This window comes from Nycticebus coucang, chromosome 3 (assembly GCF_027406575.1).
Source record: "Nycticebus coucang isolate mNycCou1 chromosome 3, mNycCou1.pri, whole genome shotgun sequence".
NCBI classification, from domain to species: Eukaryota; Metazoa; Chordata; class Mammalia; order Primates; family Lorisidae; genus Nycticebus; species Nycticebus coucang.
The window spans coordinates 134,392,441-134,415,719 of record NC_069782.1 but is presented as its reverse complement, the minus strand read 5'-3'; the positions used below and the strand labels follow the sequence as shown (position 1 = coordinate 134,415,719).

General features: G+C 40.0%; 1 protein-coding gene across 1 annotated transcript in view; it reads right to left on the bottom strand.

Moving 5' to 3' along the window:
- The window catches only part of SORCS3 (sortilin related VPS10 domain containing receptor 3), a 632,023-nt gene that overhangs the window by 158,860 nt on the left and 449,884 nt on the right, over positions 1–23,279 (bottom strand). Inside the window, exon 6 of the mRNA XM_053585949.1 lies at positions 9,676–9,740. Within this exon, the coding sequence (XP_053441924.1) occupies positions 9,676–9,740 (65 nt within the window). The remainder of the gene's footprint in view (positions 1–9,675; positions 9,741–23,279) is intronic.

Genomic DNA, 23,279 nt, shown 5'->3' with positions numbered 1-23,279 from the left:
AAAACTCTAAGAAAAGAAATAGCTGAAGATGTTAATAAATGGAAAAACATACCATGCTATGGCTGGGAAGAATCAACAATGTTAAAATGTCTATACTACCCAAAGCAATATATAATTTTAATACAATTCCTATCAAAGCTCCATTGTCATATCTTAAAGATCTTGAAAAAATACTTCATTTTATATGGAATCAGAAAAAAACTCAAATAGCCAAAACATTACTCAGAAATAAAAACAAAGCAGGAGGAATCACGCTACCAGACTTGAGACTGTACTATAAATCAATAGTGATCAAAACAGCATGTACTGGCACAAAAACAGAGAAGTAGATGTCTGGAATGGAATAGAGAACCAAGAGATGAATCCAGCTACTTACCGTTATTTAATCTTTGACATGCCAATTAAAAACATTCATTGGGGAATAGATTTCCTATTTAACAAATGATGCTGGGTAAACTGGCTGGCAATCTGTAAAATACTGAAACTGGACCCACACATTTCACCATTAACTAAGATAGACTCTCACTGAATAAAAGATTTAAACTTAAGACATGAAACCATAAAAATACTTGAAGAAAGTACAGGGAAAACTCTTGAAGGAATCGGCCTGGGTGAATATTTTATGAGGAGGACTCCCCAGGCAGTTGAAGCAGTATCAAAAATACATTACTGGGACCTGATCAAACTAAAAAGCTTTTGCACAGCCAAGAACATAGTAATTAAAGCAAGCAGACAGCCCTCAGAATGGGAGAAAATATTTGCAGGTTATACCTCCGTAAAGGTTTAATAACCAGAATCCACAGAGAACTCAAACATATTAGCAAGAAAAGAACAAGTGATCCCATGTCAGGGTGGGCAAAGGACTTGAAGAGAACTTCTCTAAAGAAGACAGACGCACGATCTACAGACACATGAAAAAAAGCTCATCATCCTTAATCATTAGAAAAATGCAAATCAAAACTACTTTGAGATATCACCTAACCCCGGTAAGAGTAGTTCACATAACAAAATCCCAAAACCAGAGACGTTGGCGTGGATGTGGAGAAAAGGGCACACTTCTACACTGCTGGTGGAAATGCACACTAATATGTTCCTTTTGGAAAGATGTTTGGAGAATACTTAGAGATCTAAAAATAGACCTGCTATTTGATCGTACAATTCCTTTATTAGGTATATACCCAGAAGACCAAAAATCATAATATAACAATAAACATCTGTACCAGAATGTTTATTGCAGCCCAATTCATAATTGCTAAGTCATGGAAGAAGCCCAAGTGCCCATCGACCCACGAATGGACTAGCAAATTGTGGTACATGTATACCATGGAATATTATGCAGCCTTAAAGAAAGATGGAGACTTTACCTCTTTCATGTTTATGTGGATGGAGCTGAAACATATTCTTCTTAGCAAAGTATCTCAAGAATGGAAGAAAAAGTATCCAATGTACTCAGCCCTACTATGAAGCTAATTTATAGCTTTCATATGAAGGCTATAACCTAACTATAGCACAAGAATATGGGGAAAGGGCCAAGGTAGGGGAAGGGAGGGAGGAAGTTAGGTTGGAGAGAGGGTAATGGGTGGGGCCACACCTACGGTGCATCTTAGAATGGGTACAGGAGGAACCCACTAAATGCAAAATACAAATGTCTACATACAATAACTAAGAAAATGCCATGAAGGCTATATTGAACAGATTGATGAGAATATTTCAGATTGTATATGAAACCAGCACATTGTACTCCTTGATTGCACAAATGTACACAGCTATGATTTAACAATAAAAAAAAGAAGTATTAGACTTTTATCTTGACATAGGAGAAAGTACAGTAATTGATTAACGAAGGTTTTTAATAACACAAGGACAAGGAATGGTGGTATACTGGGTTTTAATTCTAGAAATTTCCAGAATATCTAGGTTTGTCAAACTATATGTGCATGTCCAGGTTCACTTATCACTATGCCCCTCATGGGCATCCATCTGGCTTCACTCAAGAGTTTTAGTGAATAGGAGCTGGCTGCTTCCCTCAGCAGCCTGTCGCGTTTGGGGCACTCTTGATTGCTACTCTTGTTCACTGAACTTAAATAAACCTTGCCAATTTTACTCTACAATAAGATCTTCATTAGCAAACCAATGAAAAAATCAATTATCAAAATTCTTACATTTATCAGTATTGTTAAAGTATTGGCTGAAGGATCACAAAAAGATAAATTTGTTCAAGGTCAAATAGCTTCTTAATGACAGATTTAATTCTCCAACTCAGTTCTTCAGTCACCAAGTTAATACTCTTTCTTTCGATACTTAATTACCTCTTAAATGAAAGATGAGTGTGTGTCTGTGTGTCTGTCCTATCTGTGGCTAAGTAACTATGTATGAGATAAAGTGAGAGAGAGAAACACACAGGAGACCTTCAGAGAAAGATGATTTCCAAATGAGAATGGGAGAAAAAGTCATTTGAATCCAGTAACAGGATTCACACTGTTATGAACCAAACTGGTTGGATTTCCCCTGTTTAAACCTGGCCAGGGCAAGAGATAATTAGATGTTTTTAGTGCAATTGTGAAATCTGATTCCCAAAAAGGTGGAGCAGAACTAAACCATAGTTGAGATTCCAATACATAACATAAGAAAGGGGGCCAACTTGCTGGATATGCTCCAAGTGCTGTGGCTAGAGTTAGAGACAGGTCTGTTAATGCCACACCACATGGCTGAAGAGGCCACGCTCTGCGCTGAGCAGTGTTACTCTACAGATGTACAATGTGAGCCACAAATGACCTTTTAAATGTTTCAGTAGCCATGCTAAAAGAAGTAAATAGGAAAGTGAAATACATTTAATATGTTTTATTTAGTCCAATATATCCTAAAATATTACCATTTCATCATGTCATCAATATAAAAACTAAGAATCAATTTTTCATTTTTGCAATCATAGTAAGTCTTTGAAACCTGGTATGTATTTTACAGTTAAAGCACACCTTGGTTTGGATAGCACATTTTATTTATTTATTTATTTATTTACTTACTTACTTACTTACATTTTATTTCAGGCTATTGTGAGGGTCAAATAACTGGGTCACAATTTTTGAATTTGCTAGGTAGAATCCCTCTTGTAGTTGTGTCCCACACCCAAAATGGACAGCACATTTTAAAGATGTAAGAATCACAGTTGATGAAGTGAGTCCTGTTTTGGACAGTACAGTTCTAGCATCACTTTTGCATTTCCCCCTTTCTACCATCCCCTTGGGAAAATACCATCCATCCCACAAGATGAAGCTTAGCCACGGCCTCTTCTGTGCAGACTTCATCCCTTAGCAGTTGAGAAAGCCTTTCTTATGGCTCCCACACAACTTTGTCAATGATACAGTGATAGGTAAATCAGAATCTCTGTGGCTTTTAGCATAGTACCTTGCAACAATGATCTGTGTCTATATCCACCTCTTCCATCAGCCTGAGGGCTACTCAATGTTGATTGTGTCTTGTTCACCTGTGTGCAGTGAGTGTGGTTCAAAGCAGAGGCCCCAGACTAGCTCCAGGACCTGAAAACTGGCCAGGAATATGGAAAGCTTGCATTAACAAGCTCTCCACATGGTGCACGTGCACGTTCAAAATAAGCTCAGGTCTAGTGCAATGGGCACAGCCCTACATGAACTTTAAAATAACCAGTACAATTTTGTAAGGGGCCAATGCCTAGGGCCTTTCTCTACAGACTCTTCATTTGATTTGTGGCTGAGCCAAGGTGTGTGTATGTGTGTGCGTGTGTGTGTGTGTATGCATGTATATGTGTTTGTGTGTATTCTCCAATGTGTGTGTGTGTATGTGTTTGTGTATATTCTCCAGGTAATTATAATGTTTGGTTTCAGAACTAGAAGCTGAGAACTATGCTGTATAGTTTTCCTCACCATAGCTTTTAATTTTAGTATTTTTTAATATGGACTTATTTTTTTCCAGTGTACACAGTGAATTTTTGGCATACATTTCCATAAATTTGAACAGATACATGGACTTATGTAATCATGTAATCATGTTACAGAGCACTGATATCATCCTAAAAATTTCTCTCATGTGGGCCTTTCTTGTCAAATATTCTTCCTACTCAGAAAACCACTGATATGTTCTTTAAACCCATAGTTAGTTTTTCTCATGGATCATATAAATGGAATAATACATCATGTAATCTTCTGAGACTAGCTTGTTTTACTCAGTATAATGCATTAAAATTCATCCATGTGGGTGAGTATTGATAGCAGCAAGTAGTCTTCTGTTTCATGGATGTACCATAGCTTATTAATTCATTCATCCATTGAAGGATATTTAGGTTGTTTCCAGTTTTTGGTGATTATTAGTAAATCTGTTACAGATATTTCTGTACAGATTTTTATGTGAATATAATGTTTTTCATTTGTCTAGGCTAAATATATAGGAAAATTGATTAGCTGGATTGTAAATCTTATGCAACTTTGTAAGAAACTGCCAATATCCTTTTCCAGAGTAGCTGTGTCATTCTGCATTTCCACCAGCAATGTAGGAGTGTCCAGTTGCTTCACTTCCTTGCCAGAGCTTGGTACTGTAAACCATGATTATTTTGGTGATTTCAATAAGTGTATAGTGATATATCATTATGGTTTTAATTTGTGTCTTCCTAATGACTAATGATGTTGAGCACTTTTTTATGTGTTTATTTATAATCCTCATATTTTATTTGCTAAATGATCAGTTCAAACTTTTGAACATTAAAAAAAATGGGCTGTCTTTTATTGGTATGTTTTTATGAGTATTTTATATGTTCTGGTTACAAGTACTTCATTGGATATATGATTTTAAAATATTTTCTCTGAGTGTTTTAATGGCATACTTGAAGAGCAAAATTCTAAATTTTGATGAAGTCCAACTTGTCAATTTATTGTGGTTTATTAATTTTGCTTTTAATGATATATCTAAAAACTCTTTGTCCAACCCAAGGATATGAAAATTTTCTTCTATATTTTCTTCAAAAACTGTTATAATTTTATATTTTGCCTTACATCTATGATACATTTTGTATTAAATTTTATATAGGTTTGACTTAGTTTTTTCCCAGATAGCTGCTCAGTTGTTCCAACACTACTTATTGAAAATAATATCCTTTCTCCACTGAATTTTTTATGTCCTGAAGCCTTTCTCAATTCACTTATTAGTTCTAGGAGCTGTTTCTTATAAATTCCTTGGCATTTTCTACATAGGCAATCATGTCAACGAGAATAGCAAGGTTTATTTTCTTCCTCTGCCATCTATATTAATGGTATTTTGCTTTTCTTGCTTTATTGCACTGGCTAGTACTGTTAGCATGATGTTGACTAGGAAAGGTAACAGTGAATATCTGTATTTTCCCTGATTTTCAGGGAGAAAACATTGAATATTTCATGATTAAGGTGATGTTAATTGTAGGTCTTTTGTAGACATTCTTTATCAGAAGTTTCCCTTTAGTTTTAATATCATGAGAGGTTTTGCTTGAGTTTTTTTTTCTCTATCATTAACTAGCTATGTGAATGTGTATAAATTTATCTTAAACAACCATTTCCAAAAGAAAAGACAGAAAGAAAACATATTTGGACATTTTTATATTCAAAGGATGGAGATGTGTACATGTGCGTGTGTGTGTGTGTATGCGCACACACTTATGAGTGTCATGGAGCACTTAACCCATAGCACAAAGAAAAGGACCTTTCACTGAGCAGTAAAGTAAAACATGCCCAGATTAGTACAGTTTTGTTATGTGCACTAAATAAAACTGGCTTAGATTCTTTTATAGTTTAATGTCTTAAGTTTAAATCTTTAATCCAGTGAGAGTCTATCTTAGTTAATGGTGAAAGGTGTGGGTCCAGGTTCAGTCTTCTGCAGGTTGCCAGCCAGTTCACCCAGCATCATTTGTTAAATAGGGAATCTTTTCCCCACTGAATGTTTTTAATTGGCTTGTCAAATATTAAATAACGGTAAGTAGCTGGATTCATCTCTTGGTTCTCTATTCTGTTCCAGAGATCCACTTCTCTGTTTTTGTGCCAGTACCATGCTGTTTTGATCACTATAGATTTGTAGTATAGTCTGAGATCTGATAGTGTGATTCTTCCTACTTTGTTTTTATTTCTGAGTAATGTCTTGGCTATTTGAGGTTTTTTCTGATTCCATATAAAATGAAGTATTGTTTTTTCAAGATCTTTAAAGTATGACAGTGGAGCTTTAATAGGGATTGCATTAAAATTATATATTGCTTTGGGTAGTATGGACATTTTAACAATGTTGATTCTTCCCAGCCATGAGCATGATATGTTTTTCCATTTGTTAACATTTTCAGCTATTTCTCAGTCTGGGTGAGTATTTTATGAGGAGGACCCCTCAGGCTATTGAAGCAGCTTCAAAAATACACTATTGGGACCTGATCAAACTAAGAAGCTTCTGCACAGCCAAGAACACAGTAAGTAAAGCAAGCAAACAGCCCTCAGAATGGGAGAAGATATTTGCAGGTTATGTATCCAACAAAGGTTTAATAACCAGAATCCACAGAGAACTCAAACATATAAGCAAAAAAAGAACAAGTGATCCCATTGCAGGATGGGCAAGGGATCTGAGGAGAAACTTCTCTGAAGAAGACAGGCGTGTGGCCTACAGACACATGAAAAAATGTTCATCATCTTTAAGCATCAGAGAAACGCAATTTAAAACTACTTTGAGATATCATCTAACTCCAGTAAGATTAGCCTATATCACAAAATCCCAAGACCAGAGATGTTGGCATGGATGTGGAGAAAAGGGAACACTTCTACACTGCTGGTGGGAATGAAAATTAATACATTCCTTTTGGAAAGATATATGGAGAACACTTAGAGATCTAAAAATAGACTCGCCATTCAATCCTATAATTCCCCTATTAGGCATATACCCAGAAGACCAAAAATCACATCATAACAAAGATATTTGTACCAGAATGTTTATTGCAGCCCTATTCATAATTACTAAATCATGGAAAAAGCCCAAGTGCCCATCGATCCACAAATGGATTAATAAATTGTGGTATATGTACACCATGGAATATTATGCAGCCTTAAAGAAAGATGGAGACTTTACCTCTTTCATGTTTATGTGGATGGAGCTGGAACATATTCTTCTTAGTAAAGTATCTCAAGAATGGAAGAAAATGTATCCAATGTACTCAGCCCTACTATGAAACTAACTTATGGCTTTCACATGAAAGCTATAACCCAGTTTCAACCTAAGAATAGGGGGAAGGGGGAAAGGTAGGGGAGGGGAGGGAGGTGGGCACAGGGAGGGGGATTGGTAGGATTACACCTGTGGTGCATCTTACAAGGGCATATGTGAAACTTAGTAAATGTGGAATGTAAATGTCTTAGCACAATAACTAAGAAAATGCCAGGAAGGCTATGCTAACCAGTGTGATGAAAATGTGTCAAACGGTCTATGAAACTAGTATATGGTGCCCCATGACCTTATTAATATACACAGATATGATTTAATAAAAAAATAAAAAAAAAACTGGCTTAGAACCAATTCACTAGGTTGAGAGAAGATTCTTTTAACTATTGAACAAGTAATTAAAAAAAAAAAAAAAACTAGGTGGCAGAGAACTAATATACACTATCCTTTAACCTGAGTGCAGCACCTGACGTTTATTCCTGTTATATTTCTGCCTGCTTTTTCCCCCCAATTCTTGAATTCCCACAATAGGTCATGAAGTGTTCTATGTGTTTCGCATTTTTAGTCTCATAAAATTTCACAGCAGTTCTGAAGTATAGGCCTTATTCCAATTTGGACCAAAATTCTTAAACTTTCATAAAATAAGTTTAAGTTTAATATAAGAAATTCCATTTTTTTTTAAATGAAGCTGCTCAGTAGCAGCAAATAATTGTCTTAGGCCCGAGCTCCTAGAGCCTGAGAATGTCCTGCCAGGGGGGTTGGAGAGGGTTTCCTGCACTGGGTAGGGATTCAAACTATCCTATAAAGTTTCTTCTCACTCTGAAATACTACACCCATCACAGATCACACCTTCAAGAGGTCAACATGGGAGGCAAAGTCCAGGCAGGTTATTTTCTGGGACCAGCCATCTGCTTCCCTCTTCTTGTCCTGTTAGCCTCCCTCCAACTCCTCCATCTCACTCTCCTCCTGGTTTCTTTCTCGGCACAGATAATATAATTTTGAATTCAGAATTCACCACACTGATGATCAATGACATTAGTGTATAACATTATCTTCTTAATTTTAAATAGCTCTTTGGTTAACAAATAAATTAAAAAGAGTGTGGGTCCTCCCTGCCTCCCTGCCTCATAGACTTACACCTATTCAAGAATCAAATTAGATCAAAAGGGAGGGAGGAAAGGAAAAGAGGAAGGAAGGAAGGAAGGAAGGGAGGAAGGAAGGGAGAGAGGGAGGGAGGAAGGGAAGAGAAGGGAAGAGAAGGGAAGGGAAGGGAAGGAAAGGGAAGGGAGAAAGGAACAAAGCAGCAGAGTGTCGGGTATATTCTAGACAGTAACAAATGCTGGTTGCCCTCTAAATCTTTTAAAAATAAAAACAAATCAAATAGAACATATTTCCCCAAATGCATGCTTCTGGCACACCTCTGTGGTAGGCTGCAAACAGTAGATGTCTCATGGAGAAAGCACATGCAGTTTTACTTAGTGTTTTCAAAGTGACACCTCAATACCAACTACCAGGTCAAAACACAGTCTCCTTTCATTTAGTTTCTATAATATTCCTCTTATTTTTATTCAACCCTTAACCTTGTGAGGTGGGTAAGGCCTGGGAAGTATGCTCAGATCGCAGAGGATGTTACAGCCCAGAGAGGTTGGGGAATTTCTCCTAGACTCAAGGCTAAGGGTGGCAGAACCCAGGACTCTAACTCAATGGGAGGTGCTAATTCTGTTCCACTTCTAATTTACCATTATTCAATTATTTGGCTCTATTTTTAACCCATGACTTAAGTTTATTTTTCTTGGATTGGAAAGAGCTCTATGAGTATGATCAACTCTGGGAAGAGTAAAATCTTCAAGTTACAAAGTGATGCTTTTTCAGTCAGATTTTGTGTAAGATGTACACAGCTGCAAAAGGCAAAAAAGGAGGTCATATATTTGAAATCTTGGGCTTCTGCTGCTAGTACAGATCCCCTTGTTTGCGGGAACAACATAGACCTTGCTCACCACTGTGTCTCCAGGACCTAGAACAATGTCTAGGACATAGCAGGCCATCCCTAAACACTTGTTGAATGGATGAGTAACTTGTTTTACAAATAATGTCCTGGTTACATTTTTTAAGTAAATTTGACCATATAGAAGGTTCATTTTTCAAAGCAGGCAGCCCCTAAAAATTACCACATGGATATAAAATACAATGATGATTTATGAACGTCCTTATTCAAATTAGACTGAGGAGGCCAAAGAAATTATTAACAGGAGCCTCAAAATTCATCACATTAACTCACATCCCCAGAAAGTTCATTCCTGGGGGTTTATTTCAATGAAACATCTCCTTTGGGACAAAAAGTCTCTCCCCAACTCTGGGAAATAAGGATAGGTTTGGGTGTAATGAGCTCTGGGCTTTTCATCTTCCCATGTCATTAAAATGCAAATTAGGGGAGATGAGAGACCTGCAGGCAGATCTCCCAGGGCCCAGCCTGGTGGGTGCAGCACTCACATCCATCCGCTGTCCGCACCTCCATGTGCACCAGGTCCTCCTCCTTATCCAGTCCAGCCACTGACCTGGGGAAGAGAGGAAAAAAGAGGCTCAGTGACAGAGACAGCAGACAGCAAAGTGGGAAGCACTCAGGGTCAAGTGTTACTCAGAAACCCCCTTTCTCAAACAGGGCTGTCCTGTGGCATGGAGACTGGCACCATATAAGCCCTGACAGCCCCTGCAGCTTAGCTGCCTAGAGTAATTGTCACCTATGGTGGTCACAGGCATGAGTACTGGAGTGGTAAGAGAGTGATTAAAAAAAAAAAAGCCCTTATGCCTTCCCAGAGGTTCTCTCCACCTATCTGCTTGGCCTTTGGTCTTGTTTCTTTTCTTTTCTTTTTCTTTTTTTAAAGATGGGGTCTCAGGCTATCATCCAAGCTGCAGTGTAATGGCCCCATCGCAGCTCACTGCAGTCTCAATCCCCTGGATTTGCAATCCTCTGCCTCGGCCTCCCAAGTAGATGAGACTGTGTAGAGATGGGATGCTGCTATGCTGCCCAGGCTGGTCTCAAACTCCTTCCCTCTAGTGATCCTCCAGCCTCTGGTCTCCTGACTAGCCAGGACTACAGGCACATGCCACGTGCCTGACTGTCTCCTGGGTCCTGTTCCCCTGCCTAGTTCTACCACTCCCTCCTCTTCTACCTGCTCATTTTTTCTGCCCTGTCCTACCTTCTAGGAAAGATGGTTTTGCCTCGGCTTCATCTGTTTGCTCCAAGGTATTCTTTCCCTCTGAGTTTGATCCTCTTTTGACCATTTTTTCCCTCCTGCCTTGAAAATAACAAATGCTTGGCAATAAACACTCAGAGGCTAGTCTTATAAGAACAAAATTCCCCTCATGACCGAATGGAAGACCTTAAAAGCCTTTAGCCAATAGGCAGAAGAAGGAAAACTGAGAATCCCTACCAATAATCACTGTAGGCCTCTGACTCTCCCCACATGAAGTCAAGTCTATCTCCTGAATTCTATATCTGGGCCCGGCCAGAGCAAGACCCATAAAGTCAATGAAAAGAGCCAGCACACATCAAAACATCCAGCCACCAACGATCTCTAGAGATCGTATTATCCACTCTTCTGGCAAGCTCTTACTTGTAGTCCGTTGATTCATATTTCAAAGATTAGTTTTCTGGTTTTACAGTCCTCAATAGGGAAGAGGCATCAATTAGGACAAGACAGAATTTAAAATGGTGAGAATCAATAGTTGATATGCAGATAGCAAGAGAAACAGAAAACCCATGCCAAGCAGACCTAAGAACCCCAAGCCCAGCCTTCCAGGTACAAATACTCCACTCCCAATGGCCCCACACTATAGCACACATCAGGGTCTAATGTCCACGCTGACGGGCCAAAGGCACTGAAGGAAAGAAGCAGGCTGATGGCACTCAGTGCACTCTGCTCAAGAAACTGGGGGTGCAAGGGACCACAAAATGATTACTTCCTGAAGGCTGAGTTTTGGTTACTGAAAAAGGTGATTTACATAAAATACTTCTTTCCCCACGGAGGCTGATTAATGGATTATTTCTCCCATTGATGAATAATACATTATCTTTTCTTTCTTTCTTTCTTTTTTTTTTTTAGCTCACGGGATTCTAGCAGCAAACCCTCAAGGAGCAGGCATCACTAATCATATTTGATAGAAGGAGAAACTGAGGCCTGGACAAATCGACATCTTCCTAACCTCACGTAATGACCAGGCCTGAAGGAGAGCCTTCTCACCTTCCCCACCAGCAGCAACTCCAATGTCCTTCCTTATCCACCCACTCCCTGCCCCCTTCTTTCTTCAGCTGAGCCTCACCCCTCCTTCCAGGTTCACTGGGCCTCACCCTCCAGCACCCCTTCCTTCCCTCGTTTCACCATAGAGCCCTTTCTCTGCTCCTGGAACACCCTGACTACAATGGTTCTCCAACTTGGTGCTCATGAGAACCCTGGGGGAGCATTTAATGGACAGATGCCAGGGGCCCTCTCCCTAGATGAATAAAAACCAAAACATCTGAGAATGAGATGAAGGCATCAGTAATAGTTTCAAAACTCCCAGGTGATTGCCCTATGTAGCCAGCTTTGAGAATCACTGCTTTGCCTGGCTCAGTTGCATCCCTGACACAAGTGCTAATTCAACTCTATGTCTTTCCTACATTAATATAAATGTTAAAGAAGCAAGACTCTCTCTTATTTATTGCTAAATGCTTGGCACTATGTGTCTAGTACATATGAGTACATACCTAAGTATTTATTGAATATATAAAGCAACCCAAGCTACCTGTAGACAAAATTTAATGTGAAATTCACTTGAGGACAGACACACGGAGAACTAAGGGTACCAGGAGGGACTCTGTGGACACCTTCTCTGCTCTGCGGCCTCCTGTTGCTTTATAGAGAGCTGGTGCCCTCAGGATTAGAGAATTCTCAGGTATTATTCTTCTATCCTCTCCCCATGGTCGCTGGGAGGGTAACATGGACAGACTAAGCCAGACTGTGGTCACCAACACTGATTCTAATAATAAAGGAATAACCTCTTTGGCCTCTTAGAACAAGGCAACCAAACCAATAAAACAAGCCCAGAAACTATTCCTATATCCAAAAACACCAACTCCATTCCCATCTATCTAAAATCTTATACATCTTTCAAGGCTGAAAGCAAGAATCAAGTCCTCTTGGAATCCTTCCCTGGTCACTCCAGCTCACATTAATCTCTTTCCTCCACACTTGTTGAGAACTCAGAATGTGGATCAGACATCCTCCAGCACTTGTATTATTATTGTTCCTGTTGAGTTGATCTTGGCTCACTAGACTGAACATCGGCGATTTGGGTCCATCCGTCCTTTTGTTGTTGTCCAACTCAAGCTGTGTGCTTTGGGCCAGGCTGGTCAATCACAAAAGCCCGTCCCTCTCAACCCCTGGGATATCACAGAACCCAGCCTGGCTATGGTGATCATGACCTGCCAGGGCAACAGAAACCTTCCTTGGGATTTTTCTAACTGAAGCTTATGGAAAAGAATTACCTTTCCTCTCTGGTCCCTAGGAGAAATGCTTCTAGCCTGTAAGAAATATCAAGTCTAAAAGAATGACATGGATACACAGAAGGAAAAAAACAATTGACAGACAGAGAGAAGGGGGAAATGAGAAGACAATGGTCACAAGAGAAACAGAGAGAGGAACAGAGACACACAGAGATATGGGAAGAAACACAGAGGAACACAGACAGTGTGTGTTCTAGGAGCGTGTGCACAAACGCACACACACACATCTAGGAAGTCCAGAGGCAGAGGTTCACACAAACAGGGAAACACAGAGATACAGACTTCTAGACACAACTGAAGGCCTTTAAATCTGAATCCTTTCATTTCAGAGTCCCATTCCAATTCTGCAGCCTGCTCATACACATAAGCCCACAGGATGCCTTTGTGAAGGTATCTGTGTATTTATTTGCTTAAGCCATCAATGACAAATAGAATGATTTTTATTAATAAGCAACACATCAGACTGCACATTTCCAAGGGTAAGGATCCCAATTATCTTTCTCCAGTATTTGCCCCAACACACAGCTCAGGATTAGGCACAGCTTTGGACTAAATGACGGGAGGAAGAGATGTGTATTTCATAACTTCTCTGACCTTTGGTCTGTAGTGGGGAGATTAAGCTGCTCAGCTGGACAGAGGTGCAGCAAACTAACTTGAGTGTTTGGAGTAAGGAGAACATTCTTCAGCACAATCTGAGCAGCAGACCTCAGGAGCACCTTCAGCCCACAGAGACACGGCACTGCCCATTTGCCGCAGCGTTGGCAGCATGAGCCTTGGACTGGCACTGTCGACATTTTCAGCCAGATAAGTCTTTGTTGAGGGAGCTGTCCTGTGCATTGCAGAACATTTAGCCGCATCCCTCACTGCTACACCCCTGCAGTTGTAACAACCAAAAATGCCTCTAGACATTCTAAATTTCCCCTGGGTAGAGGGAGTGAGGGGTAAAAATCGCCCCCACTTGAGAACAATGGCTTCAGCTGGGCACATTTCATTGCTGCATGTGTTCTGAGCTGCCCCTGCTAACAAGGCAACAAAAAGAAGCATTCGCGATCTGCACATCCTCACCCACTGTGAGCACTAACACACACTGCTGAGAAGCCGAGAACTGTAGTCACTCTAGAACCCGCCAGATCACCAGGAGACCGCCTGACACCATCAGTGGTAGCAATCACGTTCCTAATCTCAAAGCCCCAAGGCCTCACTCGCTTCTAGAAACCCAATGTAAATAGAGTAGACAAACAGACAAGGAGCCTGTGTTTTTCGGGTTTGTTTGGAGGGGACAGTTCTAAGGAATAAACTTGTGGAAATGTTTGGGAAAGTGCATATAATAATGATGATAAATACTAATGGGAACTGAGACAATCTCTGAGTCAGGCATGGTGTTTAATGTTTATGAACATTATCCTAATTAATCCTCAAAATGAGTTTTTAAGGAAGGTACCATTTATCTAATTTTCCTCTGGTAAAATGGGCTGAATAAGAGATTAAGCAATGTGCCTAAAGTCACATGATAATAACAATTCTTAGATACTGAAAGTACTCTGTGTGTTACGGACTATTTTTAAATGTAAATGCTCATCTCACCTAACCCTCACATCAACTCTAAGAGTTGCCAGGAATCATTCTTTTTCCCTATTTTAAAGGGGCACAATTAGCATTGAGAGTGTAAGCAATTTGCCTAAAGTCATGGAATTAGGAGGCAGCAAAGCCTGGACTGGACCCAGGCAGGTGGCTTTGAGCTAGAAGTTTAACTTCTCCCATAAGCTGTCTCCCCTGGTAAGAGAACAGGAATTGGGCCCAAGCATCTCTCCCAGATCAAGGCTCATAATCATCTTTCCCCACTGCCTCCCTCCCCACAGAGGTACATCCCTTTAGAGCAGCACTGTAAGAAATATCAATGCACTCCGTATACGTTTGCAATACTGATGAAAATTTTGATTCTCGACGACACAAACAAGAGGTCACTCATATTGACGATGATCAGTAAGAAGAAAATGTTGAGAATAGAAAAAGGAAGTTGGGCTGTTGGCAGAGAAATAGAGAGTGGAGATTTTTGCAGAGACCTTAAGAAAGATTAGACACAGCTGAGGAAAAACAATTGTAGCTTATACTTGACTCTTTTGAGGTCTGTGAAAATGGAATAATCTGAGACATGTGGAAGAGGCAACACGACATTGTCATGGGTGCTAGGGAGGGGGCAAGGGCTATGTTTGCCCAGATGTGCCCAGCAGGGTGATGACTACCCCAGCACCTCTTCTCTCTCAAGCATCCAAGTTCCTCCCCATTTCCAGGACCCAAGTTAGGCCAGGGTGAATCAGAGGGCCAGGAACAGTACCCAGTGATGACCTAGCCACAGGACACATAAAGCTGCAACAAAGCACGGAAGAATTTGTAAGAATCCTCCTAAAACTGCAAAAAAACAAACAAAACAACACACAACTCCTAGAAAGTTTCTAGAAAGCATCAGATAGTGAAGAGAAATTGTGTCAATACGTATGTGAAATGTAAAGAAGTCATCAATGATGCCTTTGTTTAGTTATGCTTTATCCCTGGTTTTAAATAAGTTAACTATAAAATATTAATAAAATTTTATAGAGCAAATTAAAATTAAGGTATCAAGATCCACGAAAATCTTCATACACATTTTAAAATTCCTTGGCCACAATTACAGGGGTATTTGCGAAACTTGGTAAATGTAGAATGTAAATGTTTTGGCACTGTAACTGAGATAACGCCGGAAAGGCTATGTTAACCACTGTGATAAAAATGTGTCAAATGGTTTATGAAGTGAGTGTATGATGCCCCATAATCATATCATTGTATACAGTTATGATTTAATAAAAAAATTAAAAAAAATAAAATAAAATAAAATAAAATTCCTTGGCCACGAACTCTTCTATCACAGGGATTTTCTGAAACCTAAAACTCATGATTGGAGGAAAAAAAAAAACAACTAATGTTTTCTGTAGATCTTTCCAGTCTTCTCCTAGAAGGGAACTAGGATCAAGTCATCTTGTGTAAACTCCCCATCACATTTATACACATATGCCAACCATGACTTTTATTTTACACATCTGAAAAGTGGAAATATCATAATCTCCTGCAGAGAGTTAGGATTAAATGAGCTAGAGAGTGAGCTCTTCAAACAGAGACAAACAAGCAGAAAGCATTCTTTATATTTTAGCTATTATAGCATTATTTTTTATTTGCAGGGCAGGATAAACTAATCTGCCTTCCCTCCTGCCTTCTTCTCTCCCTTATACCTCAGTTCTCCATTTGTTGAGTGTTTCATAATGACGATGTTGTTCTAGGCACCGGATATGAAACATTTCCACTAGTGTTCAGGTAGGAGTTCAGATCAGGCATCTTCTCCCTTTCTAGACTGACTCACATCGCAAATTCTGGTAACCAGCTTCTGATAAGGGCTGTTATCAAACTGTGGTCTCCTCTCTTGTGTAGAAATCCTTGAGCTAAATTGCAAATTTCCCTGTTGGACACTATCTTGACTTCACAGGCTTTTACTGGTTACAATGCTTGGCCCATGGTAGACCACTAGGAAGTCTCTGTTGACAGAATGATCGATCACACTGTGCTTCAACCAGACAAACTTCACAAGCATGCTTAGGTCTCAAAGACAAATGCTTCTCATGGCCAAAAGTGACCTCACTTTCCTGCCTATGCCCCATACACAGGTTTATCTCGTAGATTGCTCACCTGGTGCTAAAAAAGGAAAAACCAAGCAAAAAAAAAAAAAAAGTCTATACAGACCTGAATAATGTGTGAGATAGTTCCCTTCTGGGGATATTTATCATTAATTTGATAACAATTAATGAGTCCAAAATAACACAGGATCATCTGAGGTAGATGGTAATTCTCCAAAATTGGGAGCCATTCTGAGTTCTGAGCGAAGGCCAAGAACGCAGGGAACAAAAGGAAATAGGGAACCATAGCCAAGCCTCCCGGGCCGTCTCCCGGAACCACACACTTACAGATGGTACAAATAGAAGCACCTGAAGAAGTTCAAGTAGTTTCAGACTTCTCCTTGGCAGCTGAACCCTCTGTGCAAACACAATCTCCAAGTCCTATCATCTAAAATAGGTTGGACAGGAGCTTCTCGAGAACCATAAAGCTCATCCAGGCACAACCGCCCTTGAGGGAGCTGCCTGCAACAACCTTTGAAACGTCACAGTCACAATCCTATTCAACCCTTTCATTTCACAGATCAGAAAACAGTGTTCCCAAGAGCCCAAAAGCATGTCTAGTTTGTGTCAGTGGCCACAGAATCCAATTTGGAACTTCATTCTCAGCCTCTTCATAACACAGGGCTGGGCAGGGCCAAGTTCTTGTATATTTTTCTCTCTTTATGGGTATGAATTCCAGGAGAAAACTTCCCTAGCAATAAAAAAATTGAATATTGGGGTATGCATGAAGGCATTGAGAATAAAATATTGATAAGGTCATAGTACAAGTGCTATACAAACTGACTAGCTAGACATTCACATTAAAAAATAATATTTTATTAACATTATTCCATAATGACAAGTCATAATTGTATACCTTTACCGGGTACAATGTGCTGTTCTGATATACTATTTGTCTATGCTGTAGAATGGCTGAATCTAGCTGATCAATATATTCATTACCTCACATTATTGTGGTGATACATTTGAAATTTGCTCCCTGTTATTTTGGAATATACATTATTATTCACTATCATCACCACTATAGCTCAATGTATCTCTCCAATTCACAAAACTTTCTCCCCCTTAACATCTTTGTTCAAGCTGCTTCTTCACTGGAATACTCGTTCTAATCTACCCTCCATGCTCCCTGCTTATGGCCCAGTTCAATATCTACATTCCACAAACACTCCTGACCCTGGATGAATATGGAATCTTTTGGGGAAATGTTCCAAAAATATTAAATACCAGTGCACAGGCCCTACTCCCAGAAATTCTGGCTTACTTGGTTGGAAGCAAGAGTCTTCTCCTTTTGATTCTGATTTTAGTAGCATCAGAATCTCCTTGTGGGTTTGCTGAAACAGAGGTGCTGGGCTCAGAACCCTCTGAGGTTCTGATTCAAGAGATCAGAGTGATGCCTACAAATTTGCATTCTTAGGAATGCACAGGTGACATAATGATGGTGGTCAGGATTCATACTTTAAGAACCACGAGCCTGGAGTAAAGTCCAGGAATCAAAGGCTTTCAGGTGCCCCCACGTAATAATTTGCAGTCAGAGTCGAAATCATTCATTAGAGCTGAAAAAAAACTCAGACTGTAACTACCTCTCCTTTCCATGGGTCAGTGACGTAGTAAGAACCTAAATTCTGGAGTCAAACCCTGGGTAATAGTCTTGGCTCCATCACTTACAGACTGCAGGATTAGAGGCACTTGCTTAACCTCTCTATGCTTCAGATTTTTTCATCTGCATGATGGGGAGATAATTATAGAGCCCCTGTCATTTTTTTTATGAGAACTAAATGAATTAAATGCATGGAAGGGAGAGAGGTCTGCAGTAACACTCTAACACACTCAACTACGCAATGCTTACTAAGGTAAGTGCTCACATGATCGTGAGTGCAACGAAGATTTGTTGGATACCTACCTCTGATGTTCCAGGAATTTTACTACCATTATATATACCTCATTTAATCCTCAAACTTTCAGATCAGTAGTATAATATTTTTATTTTATTTTTCCAGATAAGGAAATGAAGATTTTGAAATGTCCAGTTGCCTACAGAGTGAGAAGGGTGGTGCCTGGATTCGAACACTGTCTTTCCTCCAGTTATTTGTGCATCTGATTTTTCTCCCCTTCTCGACTGCCCTCTTCTTACAGACAGGCTCTAGATCTGATTAAATTACATTTTCCACTAGTGCCTAGCACTGTGCCTTGCTGCAATTATTCAATGTCTGTTGACTAGATGAATAAACACATAAATGAGATGAATAATAACCACCCCAGCAGTTTAGGATAAATGTTGAAAATAGTTCCGTAATATGGCGAAACAGATTTCATTCATTTAATTAATCTCTAGGCAATTAAGTGAATAAAGTCTTCATTTTATATTATTATGCTGCTATTTTCAGCATTTATCCTCAAAGCAATATTGGATCTGTCAAACACAGTCATCTGTGATTTGCTTGACAAATGTGATCATCCCGCCAAAATGCTGGGACAGCAGAAACTCAGGGATGGCATCCAGCACAAAGGAACACTACTCCTCTAGTCGGCCCTCCAAATTACAGAGAACCCCGTCCCCACTTCTGCCAGCTTCTCCCCAGCCCCAGGCTCGTGGATTCTTTTATTTATTTTCTTATCTATTCATTTTTTTATTAAATCATAACTGTGTACATTAATGCACGTATGGGGTAAAATGTGCTGATTTTATATACAATTTGGAATACTTACATCAAACTGGTTAACATAGCCTTCACCTCACTTAAGTATTTCTTATGTTAAGACATTTATATTTTTTTTTTTTTTTTTTAGAGATAGAGTCTTACTTTGTCACCCTTGGTAGAGTGCCATGACGTCACAACTCACAGCAACCTCCAGCTCTTGGGCTTAGGTGATTCTCTTGCCTCAGCCTCCAGAGTAGCTGGGACTACAGGCGCCCGCCACAACGCCCAGCTATTTTTTGTTGCAGTTTGGCTGGGGCTGGGTTTGAACCCGCTACCCTCAGTATATGGGGTTGGCACCCTGCTCACTGAGCCAGAGATACCACCCTATACTCTACTTTTAATAGATTTGACATGTACCCTTGCATTACGCACAATAGGTGAGGTCCCACCAATTACCCTCCCTCCACCCGGCCTCCCTCTTCCCCTCCCCTCACCCTTCTCTTCCTTCATTCTGGGCTATAGTGGTGTTTTGTCCTTGTATGAAAAGTGTGGGTGTTTTGTCCTTGTATGAAAAGTGTGATTATATATTGGTTTCATAATAGTACTGAGTACACTGGATACTTTTTCTTCCATTCTTGAGATACTTTACTAAGAAGAATATGTTCTAGCTCCATCCATGTAAACATAAAATATGTAAAGGATTAACAAATTGTGGTATATGTATGCCATGGAATATTATGCAGCCATTAAAAAGAGGTTCATAGATTCTTAGGCACAGACCCCCATGCCCTTGTCCGTATCTGCCCCTTGCCTACAGGTGAGTGACTCAGGCTAGACCCCCAACCCACACAGGGTCAAAGAGATTCTCTTCCCAGATTTGGGAATTTAATTGAGAGACTGTCACATGAGATTTGTAGCAATTTGCTTTGGATATCTTAAGCTGGTCTGCCAGATAAAAAAGGAAAGCAGAGGTAAGAGACAGTCCTTTTGGGATTCTGGGATGGCTTCTTCCTGAAGTCTAACTATATATTTCTTCTCTTGGATCCTTATAAAATCAATCTCTCTCTCTCTCTCTCTCTCTCTCTCTCTCTCTCTTCTTGCAACTAGAAAGTCATTACCAACACACCTGCTATAAAGTTGCTCAGCATATGTAAGACCTACATGACACTTGGGTAGTTACTGTCCCTTCACCCTTCTGGTTCTCCACCAAATTAAAATATCTACTGACTAGATCAAACAGGAGGGGGGGGGTTATAGGTTGTGACCCATTAGTGGGTTATGAAATATATTTAGTGATTACAACCTAAATATATTTTCATAAAATATAAGAGAATGGAATAGAAAATATCAGAGTGCATCTCAGGTGGTAGGCTAAGTATTTTTCCCATAATTTTTGCTGAAGTTATTCAAAAAAGACATAAGTTTATACTGAGTTACAAGTATAATTTGAAGGAAGGGGGGGAGGGAGGAAATGGTCTAATTTAATCTAATTCATTTATAAATTCTGGATGGCTAGAACCAAATCCAGCATTCACATGGAATATTCTTAGGACAAAGCATAGACCTGTCAAGAGGTCACTCCCAGCAGATAAAGAAGTTAGCTCCATTGAAAAATCACAGTGAACCACAGCCAGGACCATGTTACATGCTGGCAGTAGTATTTCAAGCTGAGCTTTGATCACTGGGATTTTGTGATTGTGTTAATGTCATTAAAATCTATGAATTTACCTAAAGTCAGCTGAACAACTGCTCTGGTAGGAATAAGACCTGCCATCCCTCCGCAAATATTGAACACCTACTATATGTGAATGCTCATGGAGTTTCCAGACAGTGTAGCATATGGCCCATTTGTTTACTGTGGGCTATGGCCTGGCAGACAGCCAATGAAGAGTTAACATAATTCCTAGCAAGACTGTTGACATGACACAGACTAAAAGAGACAACCTACTAATCCTATTACACAGACCACCTGCATTGCAACATTTGCACAGTGGTGGCAGAAAATGGACAAGTCCCTCTCCCTAGCTCTTTGACTTAGGAATGACTTCTACTACCTACCTCCTAATAGTATAGAGCATACACTAGTCCTTTCATGGATATTTGAGAGTGACATGTACAGGGGCCTTCAAGGAGCTGGCAGTCTGGGTGGAATGTGCGGTGCATCCAGAAGGGCCCCACAAGGATAGGAGGACCAGGGCTAAGCTTGAAGAACACTTGGGATTAAAAAATTAGGGAGGTAATGGTTATATTAGTTAGTTTGACTTAAGCATTCCATATTGTATAACAAATAATCACATTGTACCCCACAAACATATACAGTTATGATTAAATACACAAATGTAAAAAATTAAAAATTAAAGGTCAGGGAAGAGACATGAGACAGGACCCAAGGCATGGTGGTATGAACAGGCATGCTCTAGAGGTGGGACATGTGGGCAGGAGTCATGAAGAGATTGCTCTGGAACAGAGTACGGAACATTGTAGGCCACCGGTGTGAAGCCTCTGTGCTAGGAATGAATTGGTTCCTGCAATTAAATCCAACAGCATCCCTCTAATTTGGTTGTACTGTTAGACAAATTCTTCTGTTTCTGAAGAGTATCCACTTCTATTTCTTTAAAAATGGGATCACATCTATGGTGCATATTGCAAGGGTACATGTCGGATCTATTAGTATAGAGTATAAATGTCTTAACATGATAATTAAGTAAATGAGATGAGGCATATATTAACCCGTGTGATGTAAGCGTTCCTAATTATATGTGAAATCAGCACATTGTACCCCATAAATACATTAATGTATACATGACCTATGTGTTTATGATTTAATAAAAATAAATTAAATAAATAAATAAAAAATGAATTCATAATAGGGTATTGTTTATGCAAGCTAGTTCATTTAGAAAAGTCTATACTTTTGGAAAATTTTGGTTGCCTCTTGATGGCAGCGACTGAATCGCTCATGGTCACTCAGGTGGAACTCAAGCCAGAGAATGACTAGAAGACTCAGAACAGAGCATGTCTCCAGGAAATACCCCAAACCACCTAACCTCTGCCAGGTAAGCAGAGCAGAGGGAGGTATTTTGATTAGAAAGAATTTCTAGAAAATCTGCATTGAGAAAAGCATCTTTCTGTCATTCCCTCATCACAATACAAGATCTCTTCTGAGAAGATCACCATACAAACTAAATAATTCATTCCACTTGTCTGCACATAGGTACTGAGCACCCACTGTGTGTCTGTGTCTGGTACCAGAAGGAAGACAGGGGAGGGAACTGTGGGGGAACTTTCCTAATCAAGTAAGGTCTAGGGATCCTCACTAGAAGTACTCACACCCTGAATAGCCAGTGTTGCTGGCACCCACCTGCACCAGCCCCTCAGTGGGACCAGAAGATAGAACATGGGAATGAAAGAGCTGCTTGCTAGGGAGGACCCTGCACTGGGCAGCTCACAGAGCACGTTCATGCCAGCACCTAATATTCTGGCCTTCAGCTTGGAAGGTAGACATCATTGCTCCCATTCCACAGATGGACAAACTCAGAAAGCGGAGTCACTTCAGATCCTAAGCCAGGTGAGGGTAGAGCTGAGACGCATGTGGGCTCTGCTGACTCGGGCCATGTACTCCTCTCCACAGTGGACTCTCCACAACCACCTCTTAAACAAGCCATAGGCTGCGTGTAATTAGATGCAAGATGATGTGGTTCCCATTAGAAGTGCTGGAGGAATTCAGAGAGTTAATTAAAAAAGGCAAAGGGCATTAAGGAGACAGCTTGGAAGGGTAGGGAAGATGTTCTGTGGAAGTTCCAGGAAAGAAAAAGGAACCAGGTGTATTTATAGACTAATAATGGGCAGAGGGGGGGAAATGTGCTGCCTCGGGCAATTCTCATCAACTTAATGGATGTTGCCAATTACTGTGGTAACATTTTTAATTGTGTCTTAGCTCTGAAGAGAATAAAATCAGAATTTCCTAGTCTTTGCCTCAGGACTGCCAGGGGCATGCATTCTGGTACATGATGTAAGTGTAGACAGACCTGCCCTGAGTCTACACTGACAACTCACTTCCCAGGAAAGCCTTACACACAGCTATCCCTCCTCCCAGCAAAGCCTCACCTCATACCCTGGGGTTAGAATCTGGGTGTGGGATAGTAAGAAAAGGGCAGCTGCTTTATAAGTTCATATGTATAAATTGGCCTGGAAGATAATGGACAAGCA